This window comes from Polypterus senegalus, chromosome 9 (assembly GCF_016835505.1).
Source record: "Polypterus senegalus isolate Bchr_013 chromosome 9, ASM1683550v1, whole genome shotgun sequence".
Lineage (NCBI taxonomy): Eukaryota > Metazoa > Chordata > Cladistia > Polypteriformes > Polypteridae > Polypterus > Polypterus senegalus.
This window is the reverse complement of record NC_053162.1, coordinates 130,965,146-130,991,176: the sequence shown is the minus strand read 5'-3', so window position 1 is coordinate 130,991,176 and position 26,031 is coordinate 130,965,146. Positions and strand designations below refer to the sequence as shown.

At 37.9% G+C, this 26,031-nt stretch overlaps 1 protein-coding gene across 5 annotated transcripts in view; it reads right to left on the bottom strand.

The window, feature by feature from the left end:
• Positions 1-26,031, bottom strand: part of sec16a (SEC16 homolog A, endoplasmic reticulum export factor) — a 219,458-nt gene that overhangs the window by 16,555 nt on the left and 176,872 nt on the right. For 3 of the 5 annotated variants that reach the window (XM_039763857.1, XM_039763858.1, XM_039763861.1), the window contains 3 exons: positions 19,671-19,739; positions 17,569-17,628; positions 14,282-14,359 (listed from right to left, as the gene is read on the bottom strand). In XM_039763857.1, coding sequence (XP_039619791.1) covers positions 14,282-14,359; positions 17,569-17,628; positions 19,671-19,739 — 207 coding nt within the window. The remainder of the gene's footprint in view (positions 1-14,281; positions 14,360-17,568; positions 17,629-19,670; positions 19,740-26,031) is intronic. The other 2 variants (XM_039763859.1, XM_039763860.1) reach the window with 2 other exon arrangements.

Below are 26,031 nucleotides of genomic sequence, written 5' to 3'. Positions count from 1 at the left end.
TACCCTGCAGAATTTTACAAGAAATTCTCCGCTCAGCTAGCTCCCTCCTATTAGCAACATTTACAGAGGACAGAGATAACCAATCTCTTCCACAAACCTTTCGCCAAGCACTAATCACTGTCTTTCCAAAACAAAATAAGGACTTATTACAATGTGCATCATACAGACCAATTTCACTTCTGAATAACGACGTTAAAATACTCTCTAAAATCTTAGCCAGAAGGATGGAGAAAGTGCTCCCTCGGTAATATCACAAGACCAAACTGGATTTATTAGGGGCCGGCACTTATCTTCAAATCTTCGACGCCTGTTTAATGTAATATACTCACCAACTAAATCAAAACACCACAGAAATATTATTATCATTGGATGCAAAAAAAGCATTTGACATGATTGAATGAAATACCTTTTACTACATTGGAGAAGTTTGGGTTTGGCCCAAACATTTGTGCATGGATTAAATTACTGTATACTAACCCAGAAGCTTCAGTTTGCATCAACAACATTTGCTCAGACTACTTTAAACTAGAACGTGGCACTAGACAAGGATGCCCCTTGTCACCGCTGCTGTTTGCTATTGCCATTGAACCACTGGCAATACATTGTCGGAATACTGATCAGATAAAGGGGATTAGCAGAGAAGGACTGGAACAGAAAATCTCATTATATGCAGATGACATGGTACCAGAGATGGGGACAAGTCGCATATGATCAAGTCCAAGCAAGTTTCAAGTGTTAACCATCAAGTCTCGAGTCACAGTTAAGACAAATCAAGCAAGTCAAGTCAAGTCAAGGGTTCACCATAAGCAAGTCGAGTTGAGTCCGTGGTAAGTTTCAAGCCAAGTCAAGTCAAGTTGCAGTACTAAAACAGAGGTTAAATTTTCGATATGTTTATTTTTGCACAGAAAATTTTTTACAGAAAAGATGAACTTATATACAGTGGTGTGAAAAACTATTTGTCCCCTTCCTGATTTCTTATTCTTTTGCATGTTTGTCACACAAAATGTTTCTGATCATCAAACACATTTAACCATTAGTCAAATATAACACAAGTAAACACAAAATGCAGTTTTTAAATGATGGTTTTTATTATTTAGGGAGAAAAAAAAATCCAAGCCTACATGGCCCTGTGTGAAAAAGTAATTGCCCCCTGAACCTAATAACTGGTTGGGCCACCCTTAGCAGCAATAACTGCAATCAAGTGTTTGCGATAACTTGCAATGAGTCTTTTACAGCGCTCTGGAGAAATTCTGGCCCACTCATCTTTGCAGAATTATTGTAATTCAGCTTTATTTGAGGGTTTTCTAGCATGAACTGCCTTTTTAAGGTCATGCCATAGCATCTCAATTGGATTCAGGTCAGGACTTTGACTAGGCCACTCCAAATTCTTCATTTTGTTTTTCTTCAGCCATTCAAGGGTGGATTTGCTGGTGTGTTTTGGGTCATTGTCCTGTTGCAGCACCCAAGATCGCTTCAGCTTGAGTTGACGAACAGATGGCCGAACATTCTCCTTCAGGATTTTTTGGTAGACAGTAGAATTCATGGTTCAATCTATCACAGCAAGCCTTCCAGGTCCTGAAGCAGCAAAAACAACCCCAGACCATCACACTACCACCACCATATTTTACTGTTGGTATGATGTTCTTTTTCTGAAATGCTGTGTTCCTTTTTATGCCAGATGTAACGGGACATTTGCCTTCCAAAAAGTTCAACTTTTAACTAATCAGTCCACAAGGTATTTTCCCAAAAGTCTTGGCAATCATTGAGATGTTTCTTAGCAAAATTGAGACGAGCCCTAATGTTCTTTTTGCTTAACAGTGGTTTGCGTCTTGGAACTCTGCCATGCAGGCCGTTTTTGCCCAGTCTCTTTCTTATGGTGGAGTCATGAACATTGACCTTAATTGAGGCAGGTGAGGCCTGCAGTTCTTTAGACGTTGTCCTGTGGTCTTTTGTGACTTATCGGATGAGTCGTCTCTGCGCTCTTGGGGTAATTTTGGTCGGCCAGACACTCCTGGGAAGGTTCGCCACTGTTCCATGTTTTTGCCATTTGTGGATAATGGCTCTCACTGTGGTTCGCTGGAATCCCAAAGCTTTAGAAATGTTTTTATAACCTTTACCAGACTGATAGATCTCAATTACTTCTGTTCTCATTTGTTCCTGAATTTCTTTGGATCTTGGCATGATGTCTAGCTTTTGAGGTGCTTTTGGTCTACTTCTCTGTGTCAGACAGCTCCTATTTAAGTGATTTCTTGATTGAAACAGGTGTGGCAGTAATCAGGCCTGGGGGTGGCTACGGAAATTGAACTCAGGTGTGATACACCACAGTTAGGTTATTTTTTAACAAGGGGGCAATTACTTTTTAAGCACAGGGCCATGTAGGTTTGGATTTTTTTTCTCCTAAATAATAAAAACCATCATTTAAAAACTGCATTTTGTATTTACTTGTGTTATTTTTGACTAATGGTTAAATGTGTTTGATGATCAGAAACATTTTGTGTGACAAACATGCAAAAGAATAAGAAATCAGGAAGGGGGCAAATAGTTTTTCACACCACTGTACATATATTATGTATCTTATTTGCATTGCTATATTTAAATTATATGCATATCTGTGCTACATTAATATCTGAAAATAAAATTGTGTTGCTTACACAAAATGTTTAAAACTAAGAAATCCAGTCTAAAATGTATAATGCAATTCAATCTGAAAGGATTAGTTTATTTTGACAACAACAATGTACATATAATGTACTCACCCCCTTGTCATCCAATATGTTCATGTCTTTCTTTCCTCAGTCATAAAGAAATTGTTTTTTTTTTTTTTTTTTTGAGGAAAACATTTCAGGATTTCTGTCTATATATAATGGATATGTATGGCGCCCCGAAGTTTGAACTTCCAAAATGCAGTTTAAATGCAGCTTCAGAAAGCCTGAAATGATTGGTTATTTTCCAAACAAATTGACAATTTATATACTTTTTAGCCTCAAATGCTGGTCTTGTCTCCTCTCTGTGCAGTCTGTGTGATTCGTAAATACAGTTAATAGATGTCAAAAAAACAACAATCTCTTTTATATCTTTAATGTCAAAAACATCCTGCAATGCGGTTTTTACCTTTTTTTGTAAAGGGAATTTGAGCTTGAGCTATACATGTTAACTGTGTAAACACTGTGTCTGCACTTTTGCTGCAATCTAAGACTGTATTTACCCGAATCACACAGACTGCGCAGAGACAACACAAGACCAGCATTTGAGGTTAAAAAGTATATAAATTGTCCATTTGTTTAGAAAATAACTGATTGTTTCGCTAGATAAGACTCCTCCTCCTCGGCTGGAATCGTTGAGTCTTCTGAAGCTGCATTTAAACTGCATTTTGGAAATTCAAACTGTAGGGGATTTATCCACTCTTTTTAATCTAACGTTAGTGATGAATCTCGTTAATTAAAATGAACTGATCTTTTTCATTTCAGCAGAATATAAATATAATGTATGTTAATATAGCCCAGTGATGAAGTTATGAAGCTTAATCATCATCTCTGTGGTGGATGTGCAATATACACGTTTCATACATAATATATAATCTGATATATTTGTTTTCTATTTGAACTGGTTTCATTGTTATACAGCACACAACATTTTGTTATTGTGAGTGTACACAAAAAAATTATAGACACTTAACGTAACTGATTCGAACGATGAAATTATTCTTGTCTGTATGACCAAAACGTTTTGAACGAGTTATTGAAGGAGAAGTGATTGCACCGACGCTTTCATCTTAGATTTTCATGCAGTATAACGTTACACGAGCTGCCATTCAACTAACCACACGCAGTCAGTCCATCCAAACGCTTGAAAATGTGCACATTTAATATAGACATTATAGTTTACATGTAATATCGAGAAGCTCTTCTTCTTGTTCTTCTTGGTAACGTTAAGAGTTGTGCAGCGTTAAGGGCACAGGCGCCAATTATGGTGCTGCTGAGTCATAATTATTTTATTAAATTATTTTATTAAACAAATTATATTTAAAAGTTCAAGTCATTGTAGATGTCGAGTCTTCCACTTTAAGTCAAGTCTCAAGTCACTTACTCTCAAGTCAAAGTCAAGTCAAGTCATTTTCTTACTTCAATCAAGCAAGTCTCAAGTCCTGAAAATTGTGACTCGAGTCCCCCATCTCTGCATGGTACTGTATATACCAGACCCAGAAAATTCTGTGCCTGTAGTCTTAGCAGCACTCACAGAATTTCAAAAGATCTCTGGTCTCGGAATTAATCTGAATAAAAGTGTACTCTTTCCAGTGAACTCTCAAGCATATAATATTAGATTAGATACCCTACCTTTTAGATAGATAGGTACTTTATTAATCCCATCATTGCAGAACAGTTTAAATACCTCGGGGTAAACATTACAAGTAAACATAAAGCTCTATATCAACAAAATTTCGCCGTCTGCATGGAAAAAATTAAACAAGACTTGCATAGATGGTCAACCCTTCATCTCACACTAGCTGGAAGAATTAACACTGTTAAGATGAATATTCTTCCTAAACTCCTTTTTTATTTCAAAACATCCCAATATACATTAATAAATCATTCTTTAGGCAATTAGATTCGACAATAACCTAATTTATTTGGAATTCAAAACATCCACGCATCAAAAGAGCGACCTTACAAAGACAAAAGGCAGAAGGCGGCATGGCTCTACCTAAATAGTTTTTCACACCACTGTATATCGAGCACATCTGTCTCGACTAAAACTCTCCAAAATGTTTCCAGGGCATGATCCAACCTGTGAATGTTGCAACCAAGACCCAGCCTCACTAGGTCACATGTTCTGGGCCTGCACCAAATTAACATCATTCTGGAAAAAAATTTTGAATTACCTTTCAGATAGCCTTGGACTCACAATCCCTCCTAACCCATTAACAGCTGTGTTTGGTGTTTTTCCAGATGGGTTTAAAGTGGAGAAAGACAAACAAATTGTGATTGCATTCACTACACTTTTGGCACACAGACTTATTCTGATAAACTGGAAGAACCCAAACTCTCCTCTTTTAAGTAAGTGGGAAACCGATGTGTTATATTATTTGAAGTTGGAAAAAATCAAATACTCAAATACTCAGTTATAGGATCCGTACAGACTTTTTTCAAAACATGGCAGGATCTAATCAGTAATATTTTAAAATAAGTTCATAAAGCACAGAGAATTTATTAATTTAGGTATGTTTACAAGCCTTAAATTTAACGCCGTTTGGCTTGCGCTCTCTCTCTCAACTGTGTGGGGATCGATCTGTTCTTAACTTAATTTTTCTTTTTGTAAAAACTTGATTGCTTTGTATGGATTGTAATAAAATTAATAAAAAAAATTAAAAGAAACACGAGTCTTTGGCTGCCAGACCTTCTTTCACTGATACTTAACTTCAGTAAAGACCTTGTGCATCAAACCGGCTGAACAACCAGGTGTGACAAGCATATTTCAAAGCCATTCTTAAATTATCTAGGATTAAGGAAATAAAATTCACAAGTTATGTGCCTTTTACTATTGTACAGAAAATGAGCCAATTAGGCTAGTGTAGATTTGTGTGAAAAGCCAGCTAAGAGAGGACACACTGGCCCCTCAGAATGACAAGGCAATTCCGGGGATGCTGCACAATTGAATGTCATCATCAGGTGCAGCGGCAGTCTGGGATGAAACCACACCCATTGAGGTTGGTGCCTATCCTCTCTCGTAACTACACTTTCAATTTAAGCAATCTCCAGCTTCCTTTAAAAGAGAACAATGAAACAATTCCCTTAAATTCATAAAAATATAGTTGTTCTGGTTAATGGCCACTGCACTCAGCATCCTACGCCACAGGGTCCTCACTTTTGTCTTAAATAATTACCTTGTCTATCGGGTAGTGGAGCCCAAGGGGGTGATACGATCCATGTTGTTAGTCCCACAGTCCTACCTGTGGCAGGTCTGGGAACTAGCACATACCCACCTCCTGGAATCCCACCTAGGTGCCGCAAAAACCCTTAAGTGTATAAGGCTCCAATTCTATTGGCCGGGAAAAACTGAGGAGGTTTGCCGCTTTTGCACATCCTGCTGAGAGTGGCAACTGCACCAAATTCCCAGAAGGGACCAAGCTCCTCTGGTTCCCATTCCCATTATAGATGTCCGATTTGAACGCGTCGTGGTCGACTTAGTTGGACCCCTAGAATGCTTGGTTAGACGACACAAGTACATACTAGTCCTAGTAGATTATGGTACCCAATACCCCGAAGCTGTTCCTTTGAGCTCAACCACATCCAAAGCTATCGCACGGGTGACAGTAGGAGTCTTTGCGCGAGTTGGCATCTCTATAAGGAAGTCCTGACAGAGAAAGGAATGCCCTTTACCTCAGAGATGTTCAGTGAAACGGCCAAGTTACTTAAGATAAAGCATTTAAAGACTTCAGTGTATCATCCTTAAACTGACAGTCTAGTGAAGCAGTTTAGTCAGACCCTTAAACAGATGGTGGTTAGCAAGGATGGATGGAACTGGGATCAGCTCCTCCCCCTTGTCTTTTATGCATATTAGGAAGTCCCACCAAACTCCACCATGGGGTTTTTACCATATGAAATACTGTATGGGCAGCAAACTCTGGGGCATAATGAATATTTTAAAGGAAAGTTGAGAGGAGGCTCTCCCCTCGACAATATACTACAATATATCGTGCAGTTATGCGGCAGAGTCACAAAAATTTTACCCATTCTAAAAACACACATTGAGAAGGCGCAAGCAGCTCAGGTCCGCTATTATGACTGTGGCACATTTCTGCGGGAGTTCTGCCTGTGAGATTATGTCATGGTCCTTGTACCTACCTTCCATTCCAAATTACTGTACCACTGGCAGGGTCCTTACGAAGCAAAGGAGAGAAAGGGGCTCGTCAATTATTTGGTGAAATTGCCCAATCGTCAACCAAGTGAACAGATTTATCATGTGAATCTGCTGAAGCCGTGGAAGGAATGGGAGCCTCACCCCTCCTCAAGCCAAACTTGTTCCCTTTTTGTTCATAAATCAGAACTTAACTTCAGCCATATTTTGACCCCCAAACAGGGATGGGAGCTGGAGGTAGTTATACTGTCTGTCATGAAGGTAGTGAGCAAGAAACCTGGATGTACCTCCTTGACTGCGCATGACCAAATCTGTGGTGGTTGTTAGAGAACACCCATATCGACTCCCTGAGGCAAAAAGAGTGGAAGTGGAACTGGAGATCAAGTGCACACTGGAACTAGGTGTGATAGAGGAGACTCATAGTCACTGGTCCAGCACTGTTGTCTTGGTCTCCAAGCCTGACCAAAGTTGGAGGCTTTGCAATGACTTCTGGTGGCTTAATCAGGTCTCCCAATTCGATGCCTATCTGATGTCACAAGTGGATGACTTCCTCGAGCGGCTAGGACAGGTTGAAGTCTTGACCACACTGCTCGGACAAGCTGAAGTCTTGACCACACTTGATTTGACAAAAAGGTACTGGCAGGTTCCTTCAATAGACTCTACAAAGGCTACAACTGCATTTAGCACCACGAGTGGTCAATAACAGTACCGTGTGCTTTCATTTGGGTTACATGGGGCACCTGCAACCTTCCAGTGTCTGATAGATAAAGTGCTCCGTCCTTATAACCCCTGCAGTGCTGCTTACCTGAATGACGTGGTCATGTTATCATGCACATGGAAGGAACACCTACAGCTGGTCAAAGTGGTACTGTGGGCATTAGGAGAGGCTGGTCTTTGGATTAATCCAAGGAAATGTTTCTTTGGGGTAAACAAAGCCAGTTATTTAAGCTACCTGGTGGTACTGTGAGTGTTACAAAATGGAAGCCATATTGAAATGGCCTCTTCCAAAGAGCAAGAGGCAAGTCCAAGCCTGTCTTGGCTTAGTGAGCTACTACCACCGGTTTGTACCCCAATTTTCTGAGAGAACGGCGTCTTTGATTAACTTAAAGAAGAGGGCCCCAAACTATGTGGTATAGGATGCAAACGTAGGGACTGCATTTAGTGACATAAAACACGGTTTTACATAGGCACTGCTCTTGAAAGCTCCTAACTTCTCTTTGCCTTTCATCCTCCAGACAAACACTTTGGACAGAGGTCTTGGTACTGTGCTGAGCCAAAGCGTAGGGGGTGTCGAGCACCCCTGCTACGTTCCTGAACTGGAATCTGTTGGAACGGGAAAACAGGTATGCGATGCTGGAACGGGAATCCTTGGCAATCAAATGGCCAATCATGCAGCTGAGGTATTATCTCCTGGGCCATGAGTTCATCTTGGTTACGGATTGTACACCTTTACAGTGGATGGCCCTACAGAAGGAATAGAACCTGCAGTGTCACAAGGTGGATTTTAGACGTACAGCCTTACAAGTTTTTGCTCGTTCATTGGCAGGGCTCTCTCCATGCCAACGCGCATGTTCTTTCTCGGGTTCATGACCCCTCTGTTAGAAACGTCCAACCTGATGTGTCTGGGCTGAGTGGGGCCTTGTCACATACATGCGCATGGGAAGCAGCTAAAGGGCTCAAAAGAGCAGGGGGTCTTTTTCCTGTGCAGGCCAACCATGGGAAATTTTATCTGGGCCGGATAATGTCACTTCTGGTTCCGGGCCCATGACATAACTTCCAGTTCCTGCCCAGATGATATAATTTTTACTGTTCGGCTTTAAAACTGCCATGTTTTGTCTGTCACCTCAATTCTGTTTTGGACTAGTGTCTGCAAAGACTATCGCTCAAATCTTTGCCTTTTTTACTTCCAGTTCTCAAGTGTACGGGGTGTCTGCCCCAAACCTTTTTGCAGTATTGTGTGCATCATTTCACAATGTATACGAATGTAGCTTGAAAATTCTGGGAGCTATGTGCACATTCTTATTGTTTGTTTTTTTTTTCACCATTTCATTCCTATTTTTACTTTTTGCTCATGGCGCAGTTGTGTAGCATTATGTTCCATGCGATTATTTATCCTTTCTTTTTTGTCTTGCCTTCTGCAAATTTTTGAGACTGAATGTTTTCAGGTCTACAGCCATCAGCAGCTGGGCAAACAAACACAATTTTACCTGTCATTTATTAACTAAGATAATTAACACCAACTTGGCAGTATGTGAAAAAGTAGTTGCCCCTGAATTAAATCAAAGTTAATATATCTTATTCTGATCTTATATTATAGTCAAGCTGGCAGTTGAAAGATTTAACAAGCATTTAATTCCTCGATAAAGGAAATTCCTCAAGAGGTCACAAAAGGAAAGGAATTTCTACAGCCCTGGAACACTTATTAACCACAATGTGAGCAATAATTGCCAAATTGAAAAAACTTTGAATAGCAGCAAGTCTTACCAGGAGAAAGTGAGCAATGTTAACCCTTATGCACTAAAAGGATTTTGGCATTACTGTGCCTAAATTATATACCCAAAAATAAATTGCTATTTCTCTCCTCATGTACTAAATGAACTGTTAAATGGCTGAAGAGCAGAGAGTACAACACTGCAAATATTAAAATTATTTGTATGATTAAAAACATTTGTTTCCACCAATATCAAATAAAACACAAAACAAATTAACACTTTAGGATTTCTGTTCAAATAAACCAAATCTGACAGTATATAACCAAGACAATTTATAATACACAACCCTGGTTGCAGTTTTCTTTTGAGCCCCAGTCTGTCAGCTATCACTGAACCAAGTTTATATGTCATACAGTATATGATAGCATTGCAAAGTAAGACAGTCCAAAAACAAGGTGTTCCCTTTTTGGAAACATTTAGTCTCTTGCACCTAAACCATCTCTCAAAACAAGTATTGCAATTGGAGTTATATATATTTTTAGGTTTACATATAAATGTCTGCTGGAAACAATGAAGTATAGCAGAGGCTGCCTGCAGGTTTGGGGCTCCACTTCCACAAACAGTGTCGGTGATTTAATCAAAACTGATGGCTAACTTACTGCTAAAATGTACAGGCAGGTTCTTTTACATCATGCAATACCATCAGAGACAACCAAAGTCTGCAGTGGAACTGTGGCAAGTTCTCCAACAGGCTTGGAATACAGTAATCCCTCGCTATATCACGCTTCGACTTTCGCGGCTTCACTCTATCGTGGATTTTAAATGTAAGCACATCTAAATATATATCATGGATTTTTCGCTGGTTCGCCACTTTCTGCGGACAATGGGTCTTTTAATTTAGGTTACATGCTTCCTCAGTTTGATTGCCCAGTTGATTTCATACAAGGGACGCTATTGGCGGATGGCTTAGAAGCTACCCAATCAGAGCATGTATTACATATTAACTAAAACTCCTCAATGATATAAGATATGCTTCCCGTGCCGTGCTTGTTTGCTTCTCTCTATCTTTCTCACTCTCTCTGCCTGACGGAGGGGGTGTGAGCAGAGGGGCTGTTTGCACAGAGGCTCCTCTACAAAATGGCGCTTTATTGCGGTGCTTCTGTATACTTAAAAGCACGTATTGATTTTTTGATTGTTTGCTTTTCTTAGCGGCGCTCTCTGACATTCTCTGCTCCTGACGGCTCTTTTGAAGATCAGATATGTTTGCATTCTTTTAATTGTGAGAAAGAACTGTCATCTCTGTCTTGTCATGGAGCACAGTTTAAACGTTTGGCTAAAGGGTGTTATTTCATGTCTAGAGGGCTCTAATAATGTTAACAGGGTGGGAGAGTTTATAAGGGCTTAAAATATATAAAAATAACCATACAAACATATGGTTTCTACTTCGCGGATTTTCACCTATCGCGGGGGGGTCTGGAACGCAACCCCCGCGATCAAGGAGGGATTACTGTAAACTGTATGAACTTCCTCTTGTATTGCAAAGATATGCAGGCTAGTTTAAATAGTGTTTCAAACAAAATGGACTGCTATATTTGTCAGGGTTGTCTGCGACCTTAGTTGATCTAAGTTGATGGGATAGACACTAGCTTCCCATGACTCTGAACTGGATAAACAGGTTACAAAATGGATGGGGTTATCAGATTGACAAAGCACTACCTAAAGAAGCAGGGGAGGTATATAAATGTAGTTCGAGATAGGGGCCAAACAGAGTAATTTAAACCAATTTGTGTACATCATCTCTAGATGCCAGGCTGGATAAGAAGGCACATGAAGGGTGCAGTATAATAGGTCACTACAGATGGTGTCCGAAAATGGACGCTCTCAAACCAGTACAGTGAGACTGGAGACATCAGATATAAAAGATATTCAAGAAGAAGAAAATTCAATCAGAAATCCTCCAGTCTAGGGCCAGCAAATGATATTTAATGGGCTTATGGGTAAAGCTTGGAAGATACCATGGAGAAATGGAGAATAATCTGAGAGATACAGGATGTCTTTAATTCCAAAACCCACAATAAAATTTGCCTCCAAAGTAAGATGAGACAGGGTGGCTTTTAAAGATCATTTCTGCCAGACCCTTCTAAGTGGAGATGAAGCATCATTGGCAGGTAAGTAAAGGAGGGCAAATACAGACAATGGAATGCTTTTGGTAATAATTTGATGTTAAAAAAAGTTGGTGAGCCACAAACCCACTTGACAGATAAAGAATAAGGCTTTACTGACAGCAAAGTAGAACTACAAGGTTTTATTTTATATTCTTATTTTCAAACTTCTGTCTAATACTTTACAGTTTCACTACTTCATCATTATGCCATTGCTTTGATACAAGATTCTTAGTGCATTATTCTTGAATGAAGAATTGCCCACTGATGACAATACAGATACACATTAAACTGAAAGATAACCGTGGTGGTATAAAACTCTGTCACAAAAATCATTACATATTCTTTTTTAATTTTACATATTTTCTTTTCTTTTTTACATTATATTTACATATTTTCCTTTCTGTTTTATTGTATATTATGACAGAACATGTTCAATTGTATTCGATTTATAGAAGAGTGCTACTTATTCACCTTTACGTCACAATATTCATATTATTTTTGAAAGAGTAAAGTCAAAATAATAACAGTACAATTTATAAAAAAACTACCATGAGAAATACATTTTCTACCAACTACTTCTATACATCTTCAACTTCTATTTTCATTGCACTATTTTTTTTTATAATTCAGTATAAGAAACTACAAAGTCAGTACAGAGCATTTTAAATATGTGTAGTATTTTCAGTGCATGCAGGATAGAACTTTGCAAATTCAATTTTTTGTTCTTATGAAAGCAAGCTAAGCAGAGAGAAATACTGAGGCTCAGATGGAATAGAATAGTGTGTGTGTGTTTTTTTTTACGGTGGCTATAGCTCCAATTCTGCCACTAACCATCAAGTTTTCCCTGATGGAGCCTTCTTGCAGGCCTAGAACACAAGATAAACTGACAAACATTTAAATAAAGCAGGTTAATGAGCTTTTTAAGTTTTTGTTTTAAAATTATGTAATCAAACAACTTTGAGATTCCATCAATTGAAGTATTAAAAACAGGAAATCCGAATACAACTTTAACTTTCACTTTTATGAGATATTCTCTTTATTATTGTGATTTTATACATTTGTTTCAAATTTTGACTAAAATTGTAACAGTACTGTCATTTTCCTTAATCTATAAATAAATTGTAGGCCTAAACCAGGGGTTAGTAAACTATAGGGTGATGGCTTTTCACACAAATATCTAATATTCTGGCCCTCAGGAGGTGTTTTTAACAAGATGATGCTACATTTGGATGATGTAAGCTTAATTAAGTTGCCATGCAGTATAATACAAAAGTAATTAAATAAACCAAGCTATTACCATATGAATAGTCACAGTCTGCAGCACTGTAAGTAGGTATGGTTTAATTGCTTGCATGCACGTTTGTATATGAGCAACTGAACTGATTAGCAGTGGCATCACTGAAGGAGGAGCTTCACGTGCACCTTTGGGTTTTTGCACAAATCAGAATAAAGAGAGTCATTTACAAATGTGAAAAGGAAGTTAGATGGAGACCCCTTTTTCGGTAAGGAGTTGAACGAAACTGAATATTCCTGTACTTCAATCTGTGTGTTTGGCGAGACAAGGAGTAAAATTCACCTACTGGCAGCGACATCCCAACTGACTGTGCCTTCAGACAATTTGTGGGCTTTTCAGACACTTCATCACTGAGTCAGAAGATGAAGACAGTTAATGGCTGTCCAGGTAAGCTCATTGCAGTTTTAGAACAGCTCTCCCAATTTACATGTTTTTAACTGTTTCAAACTTTACAATAACCCGATTATGATGCAAGAAGCAAAACCTGTTCATTTTCTATTTCTAATAAATCAGTGTTAAGCCAGAAGTGATGACTTATTCAGCTAAGGCTGTAATCCTTCGTTGTAAATTTTAATCTTGTATAATGGACTTTAGGGGCCAGGCAGATTTTGCAGATTTTCTTTTAGCTATTAATGTAGACAATATTTCAGAAGTCTTGTAGCTGAAAGTAAATGAACTCCATTACGATAGTGAACTTAAAAATAAGTTTGCCAAAGTTTATGTGCTTGATTTCTACAAACTACACTTTACTCAGGATTTGTTCCTAATGCACTGCAAGTGTTCTGTTCACACAGCACCATTCTTTGGCAGTACATAAAGTTTTGAGCAGGTCTTTTCAAAAATGAAAATTACTGAAAGCAAGTAAAGAAATCCAATCTAAGATACAAATCTTTGCAAATTAATAAGTTGCTGTGAAGACATGATTTTTAGTTGATATTTGAGCAGAAAAAAAAAAAAAGTTTGCCCAGAGGTTTAGGTATAAATGAACTGATTTGGAGTTTTGTTTACTGTCAAGACATAAAGTTTATAAGTGTCCATTTGGAGGCTACACAAATTTAAAACTTTACCAATAATGCTGCAATTAATATTGACTTGTAATATTCATTTGAACTTAAATACTAATCAGAAATCTGTAAGCAAAAAATGAACACCTGCATTTTTTGTTATTTACATTTTCTCAAATCATTCTGAAATGAAGTAAAAATTATTACCAATGTGTGAAGTTTAGCCAGATATTCTGAAACCCTTTTTTTTTTTTTTTTTTTTAAACACATCTTAATGATTTTATCTACAACACACTTATCAAATATAAACAGTGAAGTACCAAACCGTTTAGGTAGGTTAGAAATAAAGGTCTCTGCACTGAAATATGACAAAAGCATTGACAAACTGTCAATGTTGGTCTGGTGGGAAGATAACTTATTTCTTTAAATGATCATTAAATCTTTTTCACCATTACATTTAGATCAATGATTTGGAAATAGATTTAACCTTATAAAAAATATGTTCTATTTGCATATATCACCACCACATACCTGCACAAACTGAGAGGGGTTGTAGAAAGTTACTCCTCCAACAGGTGGTCCCCCTTGAACAGTTGGTGGGCAAGAAATCTATACAAAAATAAAGGAAACGTATAATATTTACAACATGAAATATTTTAGAAGACTGGAAAATTACCCACAATTTTAAAAACAAACATCAGAAGATAGGTTATTTCAATACATTTAAATGTATATTAACATAAATATTCTTCATTCTTAAGATGTAAAAATCAAGGTTCTAAAATTCCTATTTACATTAATTAATTAAACTGCATTAAAAACACAAAGTTATTAAGAATGTGCAATAGAAAAGCTGACAAGTCTGATGCAAAGCAGGGAGCAAGTAGGATATCTTGTTAAACTATAACAATAAAACAGATAAATTACATTAAACCATATAGTAAATATTTTGACTAACATATAAACAACAACTATGTGCTTTTGATTAATTCTTTTTATCATCATGGGAAGACGCTTTTAGTCTGTCAAAACGTTGTGCAGTAAAATTCAGTGCAACATACCTCCACAATCCCCCCAACAATTCATGCTTTGAGGTATGTACAAAATACATCCATACAATCAGACAGACGAAGAGTGCCAGCTCCTTGCCTTCAGCAACTGCTGTCAAACCAGGCAACAACAAGCTCACAGAAATGTTACTGGGAATAGTACTCAATTTAGATAACTGATCCATGATATTTCCTCCTGAATTCCAAATCAAACCACTGTCATACCATTGTCAAAAGAATGAGAAAGCAAAATGTGGTAACAAATCACAGAAAGGGAATTTTTGGCTTTAACTATTTAACTACAAGAAAATAAAAGAAGAATTTAGAATTATTTCCCCAACGAAAGGCCGCGGCTTATACATTAATTTTACAAATGCGTATTGGGCGCGACTTGCTTAAATGGGGCGGCCTATCTAAAAACATTCAATAAAAGTATAATTCAGTGCACAAAAAGATGACATACTCAAATGATTTGTTGAATTTAAATGTACTGTTTACTTCAAAAAATCAGATAGTGACGATGTTCATAGATACAGTTAAAATAACTATGTCCACAGTTTGAAAAGAATATGAATTATGAATTGTCCAGTAGACAAAAAAAATTGTCAATTAATAATGATGCCATCATTGGTTCAGTGATCACTTGCGCTGCTGCATCTAGCCTCTTCTTCACATTCGTCTCTTTCAGGTTCGTTGCTGCAATGTAAAAGTTGAACTTTTCAGGGCTTTGCTACATGACATTCTAGTATATAATACAAGCTAGGAAAAAAAGCAAAATTTAACAGAAATAAAAGGAACAAAAGTTTACTGTTGGCTGGAAAAAGACAATGGGGGTACTGCAGTACAGCAATGTCAATCATCTGTCTAAACATAAATTCTTCAGAATAAACTTAGCAACGCTGAAATTAGGCTTAACTTTCTTCAAATCCTTCAAAATCAGATCCATAATCATTGTTGTCGTCGCCACCAAACAACTCAATTACAACATGTGCTGCTTTGCTGTTGCTGATGTCAGACACGCTTTCGTCACCAGTATTGGTCTCAGATATTGCAGATGTTGCTTGTGTTGCTGGTAGGCTTGTAGGTGGAGGAAGGATTCCGGCTTTGCGAAAACCATTCTGTATGCTTTCTGGTTTCACATTGTTCCACGCTGAAATAACCCATTCACACGCTTGACTGTATGTGGCACGTCGCTGCCAGCCAGATGGAGTGAATGCATGCTCACCATCCGTCATCTATTTTTTCCCAACTCGATCCTTACAAGGCACTTAAATGCAATATCAAGTGGCTGCAGTTTGCATTTAAGTCCACCAGGAATTACAGCATTTGACCACCAACTTTATTCACTGCCTTCTGAACACTACCCATCAGATGAACAGAGATTGAGTCGAAAATTAGCAAGGATGACGTTTTGTTAAAAAATCCAGATCCAGGCCGCCTTTTGTAGCATTTGTCCACAAAATTCCATCATAACGTCTTCATTCATCTAGCCCTTCTTGTTCACTGAGACCTCAATACCCTTGGGTAGTTTTTTCTGTGGCATTGTCACCCTCTTAAAAATCATGAATGGCTTCAGCTTTTTGTCACTTGCCGTGCAAGCTAGAACAACCGTAAAACTTGTCCGGTCATGACCTGTGGCAGTTACTGATATGATCTTTTTACTAACCTTATCGACAGTGCGTGTTGATGGAATATCCATCTGCATCGGGACCTCATCCATGTTGATGACGTCATCCGGTGTTAGTTTCAGTGTCTCAATTTCCTTGCCGACAAACTCTCTAAAACTGTCAAGTTTCTTCTCCCAGTCATCTGGCAGTCTCTGTCCCACAGTCGTTCAGGCTCAGATAGATATACCATTTCGTTTCATGAAGCGAGAAACCAAATTATGAACCCCTTTGAAGTCTTCAATTGCCATTTCAGTCGCCATTCCTCGTGCCTTCAATTTGATGGCTATTGTCGAAACCATCCGATTGTTCTCATGCTGCACGAGAATCCAATCTTTAAGTCGCTTCTCCAAGTTTGGCCATTTTGCTTCCCTTGTATGCCTACGTGGTGGAAGCACACACAAAGCTTCCTCATCTTTCCGCCAGTTTCTCACTTGTTTTTCATCTACTTCAAAGTGGCATCCAGCTGCACGATTGCCATTTTCTTTTGCGAAAGCAACAACCTGGAGCTGAAATTCTGCAGCATAGGACTTGCGTTGCGGCATAATATTAATAAGTGCAATATGTTATCAATTTAATTATTTACTCTCAACTATAACGTCACTATATAGTTGCAAATGCCTACGGGGTGTGCCAAATTAGATGCTTTTACGCCGCGGCTAATAACATGAGGTGGCTTATCTCAGAGTTTCAAAATATAAATGAGCATTTTCTGCGGCTTACAGAATGGGGCGGCCTCCAGTGTGGGGCGGCTTTTCGCTGGGGATTTACTGATAATTACTTAGAGTCAAGGATAACTTAACCAGGCTTAATCTGATTTACCTATCTTTCCATATTTTTTAAGCAAATTAGTAATATCATATAATACACATTACAGTATTTACTTATTATGTTTTAATAGAAACATTAACTTGAAAAGTCCAAAATTAAGTTAAAGGCATTAACCCAGTAACACGTGTGACAAAGTGGTGCAGTATTTACCTTACAGCAACCTTAGTCCAATTATGCAAAGCTAAAGGCAGAGGCTGTGAAGCATGTGAGAAAAGTTGATGTAGCAATTACAAAGACAGAAAGCATGCAAAAGTGAAGCTGCCACCTGCGGTACCTGATTTAAATGCTGGCTGACTTCACGAGATAATGAACTCATTGAGCTACAACGGGAGAGCTACAAAACAGCAAGATGAACCACAATTAAACACGTCGGCCACAGCCACTTAAGAGTAAGCTCTTGAAGGCACAGTTTATAGATTTTTTTTTTTAATTGTTTTTTAAATGGCAAGAATTTAACCTTATTAGAAATGAAGATACTATATGCAGGATGATATATACTGTGCCGTCCATAATGTTTTGAACAAAGACACATTTAACCTTGATTTACCCCCTCTGCTCCACAGGAGGTTATCAAAGCTGAAAATGCTGTATGCAAATACCCTTAAAGTCTAGAATGTGCACTTTAATCGCATCTGAATTATTCATTTATTTTAAACCATGGAGGAGAGGGGTAAATCAAGGATAAATATCTTTGTCTAAAACATTATCGAGGGCACTGTAAATATGGCCATTATTGAGAACTGTAAACATAATTTCTCCTTCCCTCGTGACATTTTGTGTTCTTTTAGTACTTTAACAGGTCTACTAACAGGTGTAATAAATATGTTATATCAAACTGAACGAGGAAAAATCACTATCTGCTAATCTTCTTCGTTATTTGTATCCCACTCGATATAAAAAATGGAAATGCTCATTTAAGTATAAACCCAACTACTATTCAGCAATTTAATGTTATATAATTGCATTTAGGCAGCAATGGCCATAAAGTGAGCACATATTTGTAAGTGTGTGGTATTTTTGAATTTTTAAAATGAAAGTAATCAACCAGAAAATTATCATGAAGACAAAATGATTCACATCAAATTGATACGGAGTAGAATGTTGAAACAAGAACTAATAACCAGAAAAGTTTCAAATTCTTACTGAAGGTTAATTTGACAAGAAATAAACTAATAAAACTTAGAAACTTTTTTTGACAGTAGAACAGAATACATATAAGTTAATAAAGGCATCCTGTGTTGGGTATTATTCTGGCCCTTAAAAATACTTAATATATTATCAGTAAACAATGCAGAATTTTCAGACTTGAGTATTTACAGTAGGCAAAAATTCCTTCTGCCTTCACATATAGTGTATACCTATAAAATAATTATAAAAATGTTTATATCTAATTAATAGTCAATGGAGAGTGGTTATGTGTATACTGAGAACATATGGACCAAATCTACCATTTGGGGAGCTCAGATGACTGACCAGCAGGGTCCATATCTATATTGGTCTGTATAATAATGAGCCTGGTTTGTACTGTCTGAATATTAACATTTTAATAAGACACAAAATTAACCTTACAAAGTGTAAAAGACTGGTCCAGCATGAAGTCGAGATTGGAATTATTATGCCAGACAAATTAAAAATGTATTTACTGCATATTTGATTTGTATAAGCTTTGCCAAATCACATTGTATTCAACCAATGTTGCAATGGCAATAAAGTACTTTTAAAGGTTTTCTGCAGAAAGCCTGTAGCTACATTTTCATTCTGAGATGTTATTTATTTAAGTGAAAATAACAGAATGAAATTATGAGCAGTGAATGTTTTGAAAACAAGATATATAATTTTTACATTAATGCCTTTGCTGCGCTACATATCCCAGTTTCCCTTCATTATGAATATAATAGGAACATAAACTGTTATGTTAAATATATGTGAATATTGTGGCTGGTGCAGACAAACAATCTGTCAGCATTTGATAAAATTTAGAAAAAAGTCTTCCCAGATATATTTGTAATTTAGTATTTGGCCAAAAAGTTTGCTGGTAAGAGAAACATTTTCAAGACTCTTGCTGTTTTTTATTTTCTTCTTCTTTTGATTGATCTGATCAAAAGCATATCAATACACAAAACAAATATAGCTTACAAAATCATGTTCTTGTAATCTGAAAACAATTTGTTACTTAATTTTAAAAAACAGAAAAGTCTTTGCTCAAATAGAACAAGTCATTGCCAAATATTAGCTTGTAAAATTTCACAAAACGTTACTTTGGAAATGGAGAAAAGGCTTATGTTAATGCATTAATGATTAAAGCTTTAAAACATGCATTTATGCATGCCAGCTAACAAAATGGTAACAAAAAGCAGCCCAATAAAAAGTTAATACCTCGCCAGAATGCGAGTCTTCTGTACTTGCTGAAGCTTCATGGTTTGGAGCAAAAGATGGATTAAATAACTACAAAGAAATCAAGATAAAAAATGAAAATTGACTATAGGACTCAATTCTCTTTCAAACAAAGGATATACTGAAACATGCATTTAACATTCTTTTCTGAGTCTGATATGAGACAGTCAAATATGAGAACAGGTTGACAACAGTAATTCTTTAAGTGTAACTCCAGAGCTTTGATTTAAAATGAGTGAAGTAGCTAAAGCAAAGCTCTTGTGAATAAATCCAACACTTCCAATGAAGACAGTCCTGATCTCATGTTGCAGAGGACTGCAACTGCTGATTTCCTTGGAATCAAAAGTCACATGGTGATGGTGTGGGTTGGCTCCATGCTCCCACTCTTGTCCGAGAGCCTCTTGAACCAGACAAAGTCGACAAACATGAGCAGGAAGAGAGGAGCAAATAAGGACAAACACACCACACAAGGGGAAGGTGCAAAGTGCTCAGTGCTTTTATAAAGCAATAAAAGAAAAAAAAAAGTGTTCAAAAAGTGCAGTGCATAGTTCCCAAATAAATATTCCAATTAAAAAGGTGAATCTGTGGAGGTTAAAACTAGAACAAATAAATCCATTAAAAATTAGGTTAAAGCTATCTTGCCTTGCATCAGAGAAGTCACCCTACCGACAGACACAGCTATAGTAAGGCTCCCTCTCTGGACCCAGGCTCAGGGCCCCAAAGGCCATGATGCTCACAAAGGGGCTCTCATTCCAAGCTTCTGACTCCCGCTGCCTTCCTGGGCTTGTACGGCTACCTGATAACTCTAGCTCTCCCAAGTTGCTCAGCTTGGGGTGATCCCACTACAGCAGCCACCTAGGCATTGGCTACCAAATTCTGTCCAGGGGCTCTCCATGCCACTGCCTATTTCTCCAACTCTTAAGCTAGCTCACGCTGTCTCCTTCTGCCTTCTTCTGTCTCTTTCTCCCTTTAACCTCCATTCTCTCTTAGTGTCAATTCTCACCTATCCTTGCAGTCGTGGTTCCCTGTTAAAAACAGGGATGTGACACAGCTGCGGCAATCAGCAGTTCCCGCCGCCAATTAGGGTCATGGGCAAATCTACACCTGAGCATTAAGTGCAGGGCAGTCCACTCCAGCATCGTGCATGGGAACCACTCTCGCCATGCTACCATGCCCCCCACGCCAGTTGATTATTTATTTAAAAGATGCCAATGAGCCGTGCACCTCACTTTGCCACACATACAGAAACGTGAAAACTTAAGATCCTACTCTTATTGTATTGTTAGCCATAGAACATGTTTTTGAGTGAAATGGTAAGCTCTTAAAAATTAATATATATATAGCATTTTTAATGTAGGTAGATCATTTTGACCTAGTCATTTTAAAAGTAGCTTGCAAGCCGAAAAAGTGTGGGCACCCCTGAACTAGATACATGTACTTATATGACAGCATGAATGGCTTGTAGGTAAGGTTAGTCTTTTATTGGTGTCAACATATTGCAATAGTTTTATTAAAATAAGTGTTGAATGTTCTAAAACCGTTCACATGTGAGATGCCTTTGCACTGTGTCATCCCCGGGAGCCAGGGATTCCCGAATTCCCGGGAATGGATTCCCTAGGCGCAAAATTGTGAGAATAGTTACAGACAACTCACAGATCACCTCCAAATACCTGCAAGAACATCTTATTGCAGATAGTAAATCTGTACATCGTTCTACAATTCAGCGCAATTTCCACAAAGAACATCGCTATGGCAGGGTGATGAGAAAGAAGCCCTTTCTGCACTCACGCTTTTGTCATACATACACACATATACAGTAATCCCTCACTATATCGCGCTTCGACTTTCGCAGCTTCACTCTATCGCGGATATTAAATGTAAGCACATCTAAATATATATCACAGATTTTTCGCTGGTTCACCGCCTTCTGCAGACAATGGGTCTTTTAATTTAGGTTACATGCTTCCTCAGTTTGATTGCCCAGCTGATTTCATACAAGGGATGCTATTGGCGGTTGGCTTAGAAGCTAGCCAATTAGAGCATGTATTACATATTAACTAAAACTCCTCAATGCTATAAGATATGCTTCCCGCGCGGTGCTTGTTTGCTTCTCTCTATCTTTCTCACTCGGTCTGCCTGACGGAGGGGTGTGAGCAGAGGGGCTGTTTGCACAGAGGACACGGACGCTCCTCCACAAAATGCCGCTTTATCGCGGTGCTTCTGTATACTTAAAAGCACGTATTGATTTTTTGATTGTTTGCTTTTCTTTGCGAGCGCTTTCTCTGACATTCTCTGCTCCTGACAGCGCTCCTTTATGACGGCGCTCCTTTGAAGATGATATGTTTGCTTTCTTTTAATTGTGAGAAAGAACTGTCATCTCTGTCTTGTAATGGAGCACAGTTTAAACGTTTGACTAAAGGGTGTTATTTCATGTCTAGAGGGCTCTAATAATGTTAACAGGGTGGGAGAGTTTATAAGGGCTTAAAATATATAAAAATAACTATACAAACATATGGTTTCTACTTTGCGGATTTTCACCTATCGCGGGGGTCTGGAACGCAAACCCCCGCGATCGAGGAGGGACTACTGTATACAGTCTTTGGGGTGCGAGCAACTGTTGCTGGGGGTGCCAGAATCCATGAAGGAAGAAAAATGAAAAACATTATTTGTACAAAATCTTAATTTATTTATTCATTCCTAAATAATTAAATGGGCAGGCTATTTCGTATCAGTGCAATACGCTGCTTGTTAAAACGGATGACTCCCGCTCTTATGTGCAAGTCTGCGTGGATATTACGAACTATCGTTTCTGTTCAAGTTCTATTCAAATTTTAAATAGAAGGAATTTTTATTTAGTCGACAGAATATTATTCCGGAATAAATCAACTCAAACCTTAAATAACTTATAATATTTTGCTCTCCATAAAAATATTTACCTGTCTAAATTATACAAGTTAGAAATAAAGTAAACGTTTAAAGAACAAACATTCAAATTTCTTTACTCTTATGTAATTTTATATAAAAAAAAGTAAAATTTTAAATATTCCAAAAGATTTTGCTCTCCATAAAAATATATCCTGTCAAAATTATACAAATTCAAATATGAACATGGTGCATAACAAAACCTGGAAATATAAATAAAATTTGTTCTTTTCAGCAATAACAAATCAAATCATTCAGTTGTCTTTGCTCTTATGTCATTTTATCAGAGCTGGACGTGGCATCTTTTTTTGGCAATAAGTTCGTTTATGTTTGGTGTGAGGTTCTGTGTTGTGGAGATTCTCAGGATGGACTGCAGGTGCTCATCAGTGAGGCGACTCCTGTGTGCTGTTTTGTTAGTCTTCATGACTGAGAAGAGCTTCTCACACAGATATGTGGTACCAAACATACACAAGGTTCGAGCCGCATGTAAACGGAGCTGGAGCATTTGTGCGAGAATGGAGTGAATAAACTGTGCGGGCCGTGCAGTATCGTACTTTGCCTTCAGTGTGCCATTACACTGCAGCTCAATCACCTCCATCTGAATCTGCACAGGTGCAGTTTCCATATCGACGGCAAATGGGTTGTGAAACAACTCAAAATTCTTTTTGTTCTTCAAAGTCACCAAAGCGCGTGCGAACTCAGTGCGCAGTGCGCTCAGTTTATCAGCAAAGTGCGTATTTGGGAACACCGTTGTGCCGACTTGGTTCAACATTACTTGGCAACAGGGAAAGTGGGGCAAGTTGCACTGGTGCATTTGTGTCTCCCATAAAAGTAGCTTCACTTGAAATCACTTTGTGATTTTGCACGGGTAAAAACGTCTGCTGAAGTGTCAGATTCTTCTTTAACTCTTCTGCTTTCTGTATCTTGTGCATTGCATTCAGGTTATCTTGATGTTTTGTATCATAGTGCCGTCTTAGATTAAATTCTGTAATTACAGCCACATTAGCTCCACAAAGGAGACACACGGGTTTACCGGCAATGTCAGTAAACATATACTCAGCCTCCCATCGGTTTTTAAAGGCTCTATGTTCAGAATCACCTTTTCTCTTCGGCAACCTGTGGGCTAGCTTCGCAATAACTTGCAGCATCACAAGCTAGACTTGATTAACGCTGAAGCGCTGCATTATGGGATCTGTAGTTTATTGTGCTACCAGCGCTTCATATCCTCGGGCCATTAATAACAATAATACAGTATATAAAATGATCTCGCGGGCCGGATATAATTAAACGCCGGGCCGGATGTGGCCCGTGGGCCTCGAGTTTGACACATATGGACTAAATAGAACTTGAAAATAAATATTTTTTCGAAAGTGATCGCGCAATTCAGATCGAATTGACGTGCACTACAGTACATCGAGCCTGCGTGCTATTGGGGTTTTGCCTGTGTGCCTCAATAAGTTACCCTCCCCTCGCTCTTACATTTTTACTGTTCATCTAATGAATACACTGAGTATGGCTTTATCAAAACAATCATTGATCGTGAATAAAGTATCCATTATTCATGAAGCTTCAATTGGTGATCTGTCTTTTCTGCATTAACTGCATATTTTTCCATACGTCTCAAACCAAGGGGATGCGAGGGTAAAATGAATCGAGAAGCGCGCGTACATACTTAGTGCATCCCCTCTCAGGAATCGAACCTTGGACGTCGGCGCTAGAGGCGAAGGCTCTACTATTGCGCCACAGCGTGTGGTTTGCCTATTTGAGCGTAGCAGTGTAATTCGTTTTATTGTTCAGCACTCTTTGGAACTGTTGCTTTTTGTCTGCGCACTGTGTCAGTTCATGTGAGCCGCTGAATATGGTTTTATATGTCACTCATTCGTTTCTAATTGTTTCGCTGCATTCTTAATTATATAATGTATGTTTTCTTCAGTGCTTTTTGTAGCTCTTCCTGGTTTTCTACGTAATGCGTGATTACGTGAGAGGCGTGATGATGTCACACAAAACTCCGCCCCCACGGCTTTCGAGCTCAACTCCATTACAGTAAATGGAGAAAAATAGCTTCTAGTTATGACCATTATGCATAGAATTTTGAAATGAAACCTGCCCAACTTTTGTAAGGAAGCTGTAAGGAATGAGCCTGCCAAATTTCAGCCTTCTACCTATATAGGAAGTTGGAGAATTAGTGATGAGTCAGTGAGGGCTTTGCCTTTAATTAGTATAGATATATATATATATATATATATAGATAGAGATATATATATATATATATATATATATAGAAATATATAGAAATATATATATATATATATAGATATATATAGAAATATATATATATATAGATATATATATATATAGAAATATATATATATAGATATATATATATATAGAAATATATATATATAGATATATATAGAAATATATATATATATAGATATATATAGAAATATATATATATATAGATATATATAGATATAGACATAGATATATATAGAAATATATATATATATATATATATATATAGAAATATATATATATATATATATAGATATATATAGAAATATATATATATATATATATATCTATACTAATAAAAGGCAAAGCCCTCACTCACTCACTCACTCACTCATCACTAATTCTCCAACTTCCCGTGTGGGTGGAAGGCTGAAATTTGGCAGGTTCATTCCTTACAGCTTCCTTACAAAAGTTGGGCAGGTTTTATATCGAAATTCTACGCGTAATGGTCATAACTGGAAGCAGTTTTCTCCATTTACTGTAATGGAGATGAGCTTCAACGCCGTGGGGGCGGAGTTTCGTTTGACATCATCACGCCTCCCACGTAATCACGCAGTACATAGAAAACCAGGAAGACCTAAAAAGCGCTGAAGAAAACATGCATTATATAATTGAGAAGGCAGCGAAACAATAAGAAGCGGCGAGTGACATATACAACCATATTCATGACTTCTGCTACTGGAAACAAAGCGATGTAAACCTACACTTTAAATTAAGTTCATAGACAGGCTGCGCTGGCGTTTGTAATTTAGTGCCTGCCCATATAAGGCCGTCCGTCAGCGGCAATCCAATAGCAAACTCCACTAAATATTCACGGGTTAAGGACTGTGCTTATGCAGAGGAAGATGAGATGGTCAGGGTGGTGTTTGGTACAAACTCAGCGAAACTGCGAGAGAAAGTTTTAAGTGCCAGGACTAAGGTAACATTAAATACAGCCATGGACATAGCACGAGATGGCACCAGCACAGCTGGGAAACTTCGATGCATGTACACCGGCGGCTCCGTGAACTGGCGCAGTGCACAGATAAAAGCAACAGTTCCAAAGAGCTGAACAAAACCAATTACACAATTGAAAAGGCAGCAAAAATATGAAGCGTTTGATACATACAAGCATATTCATAAATCC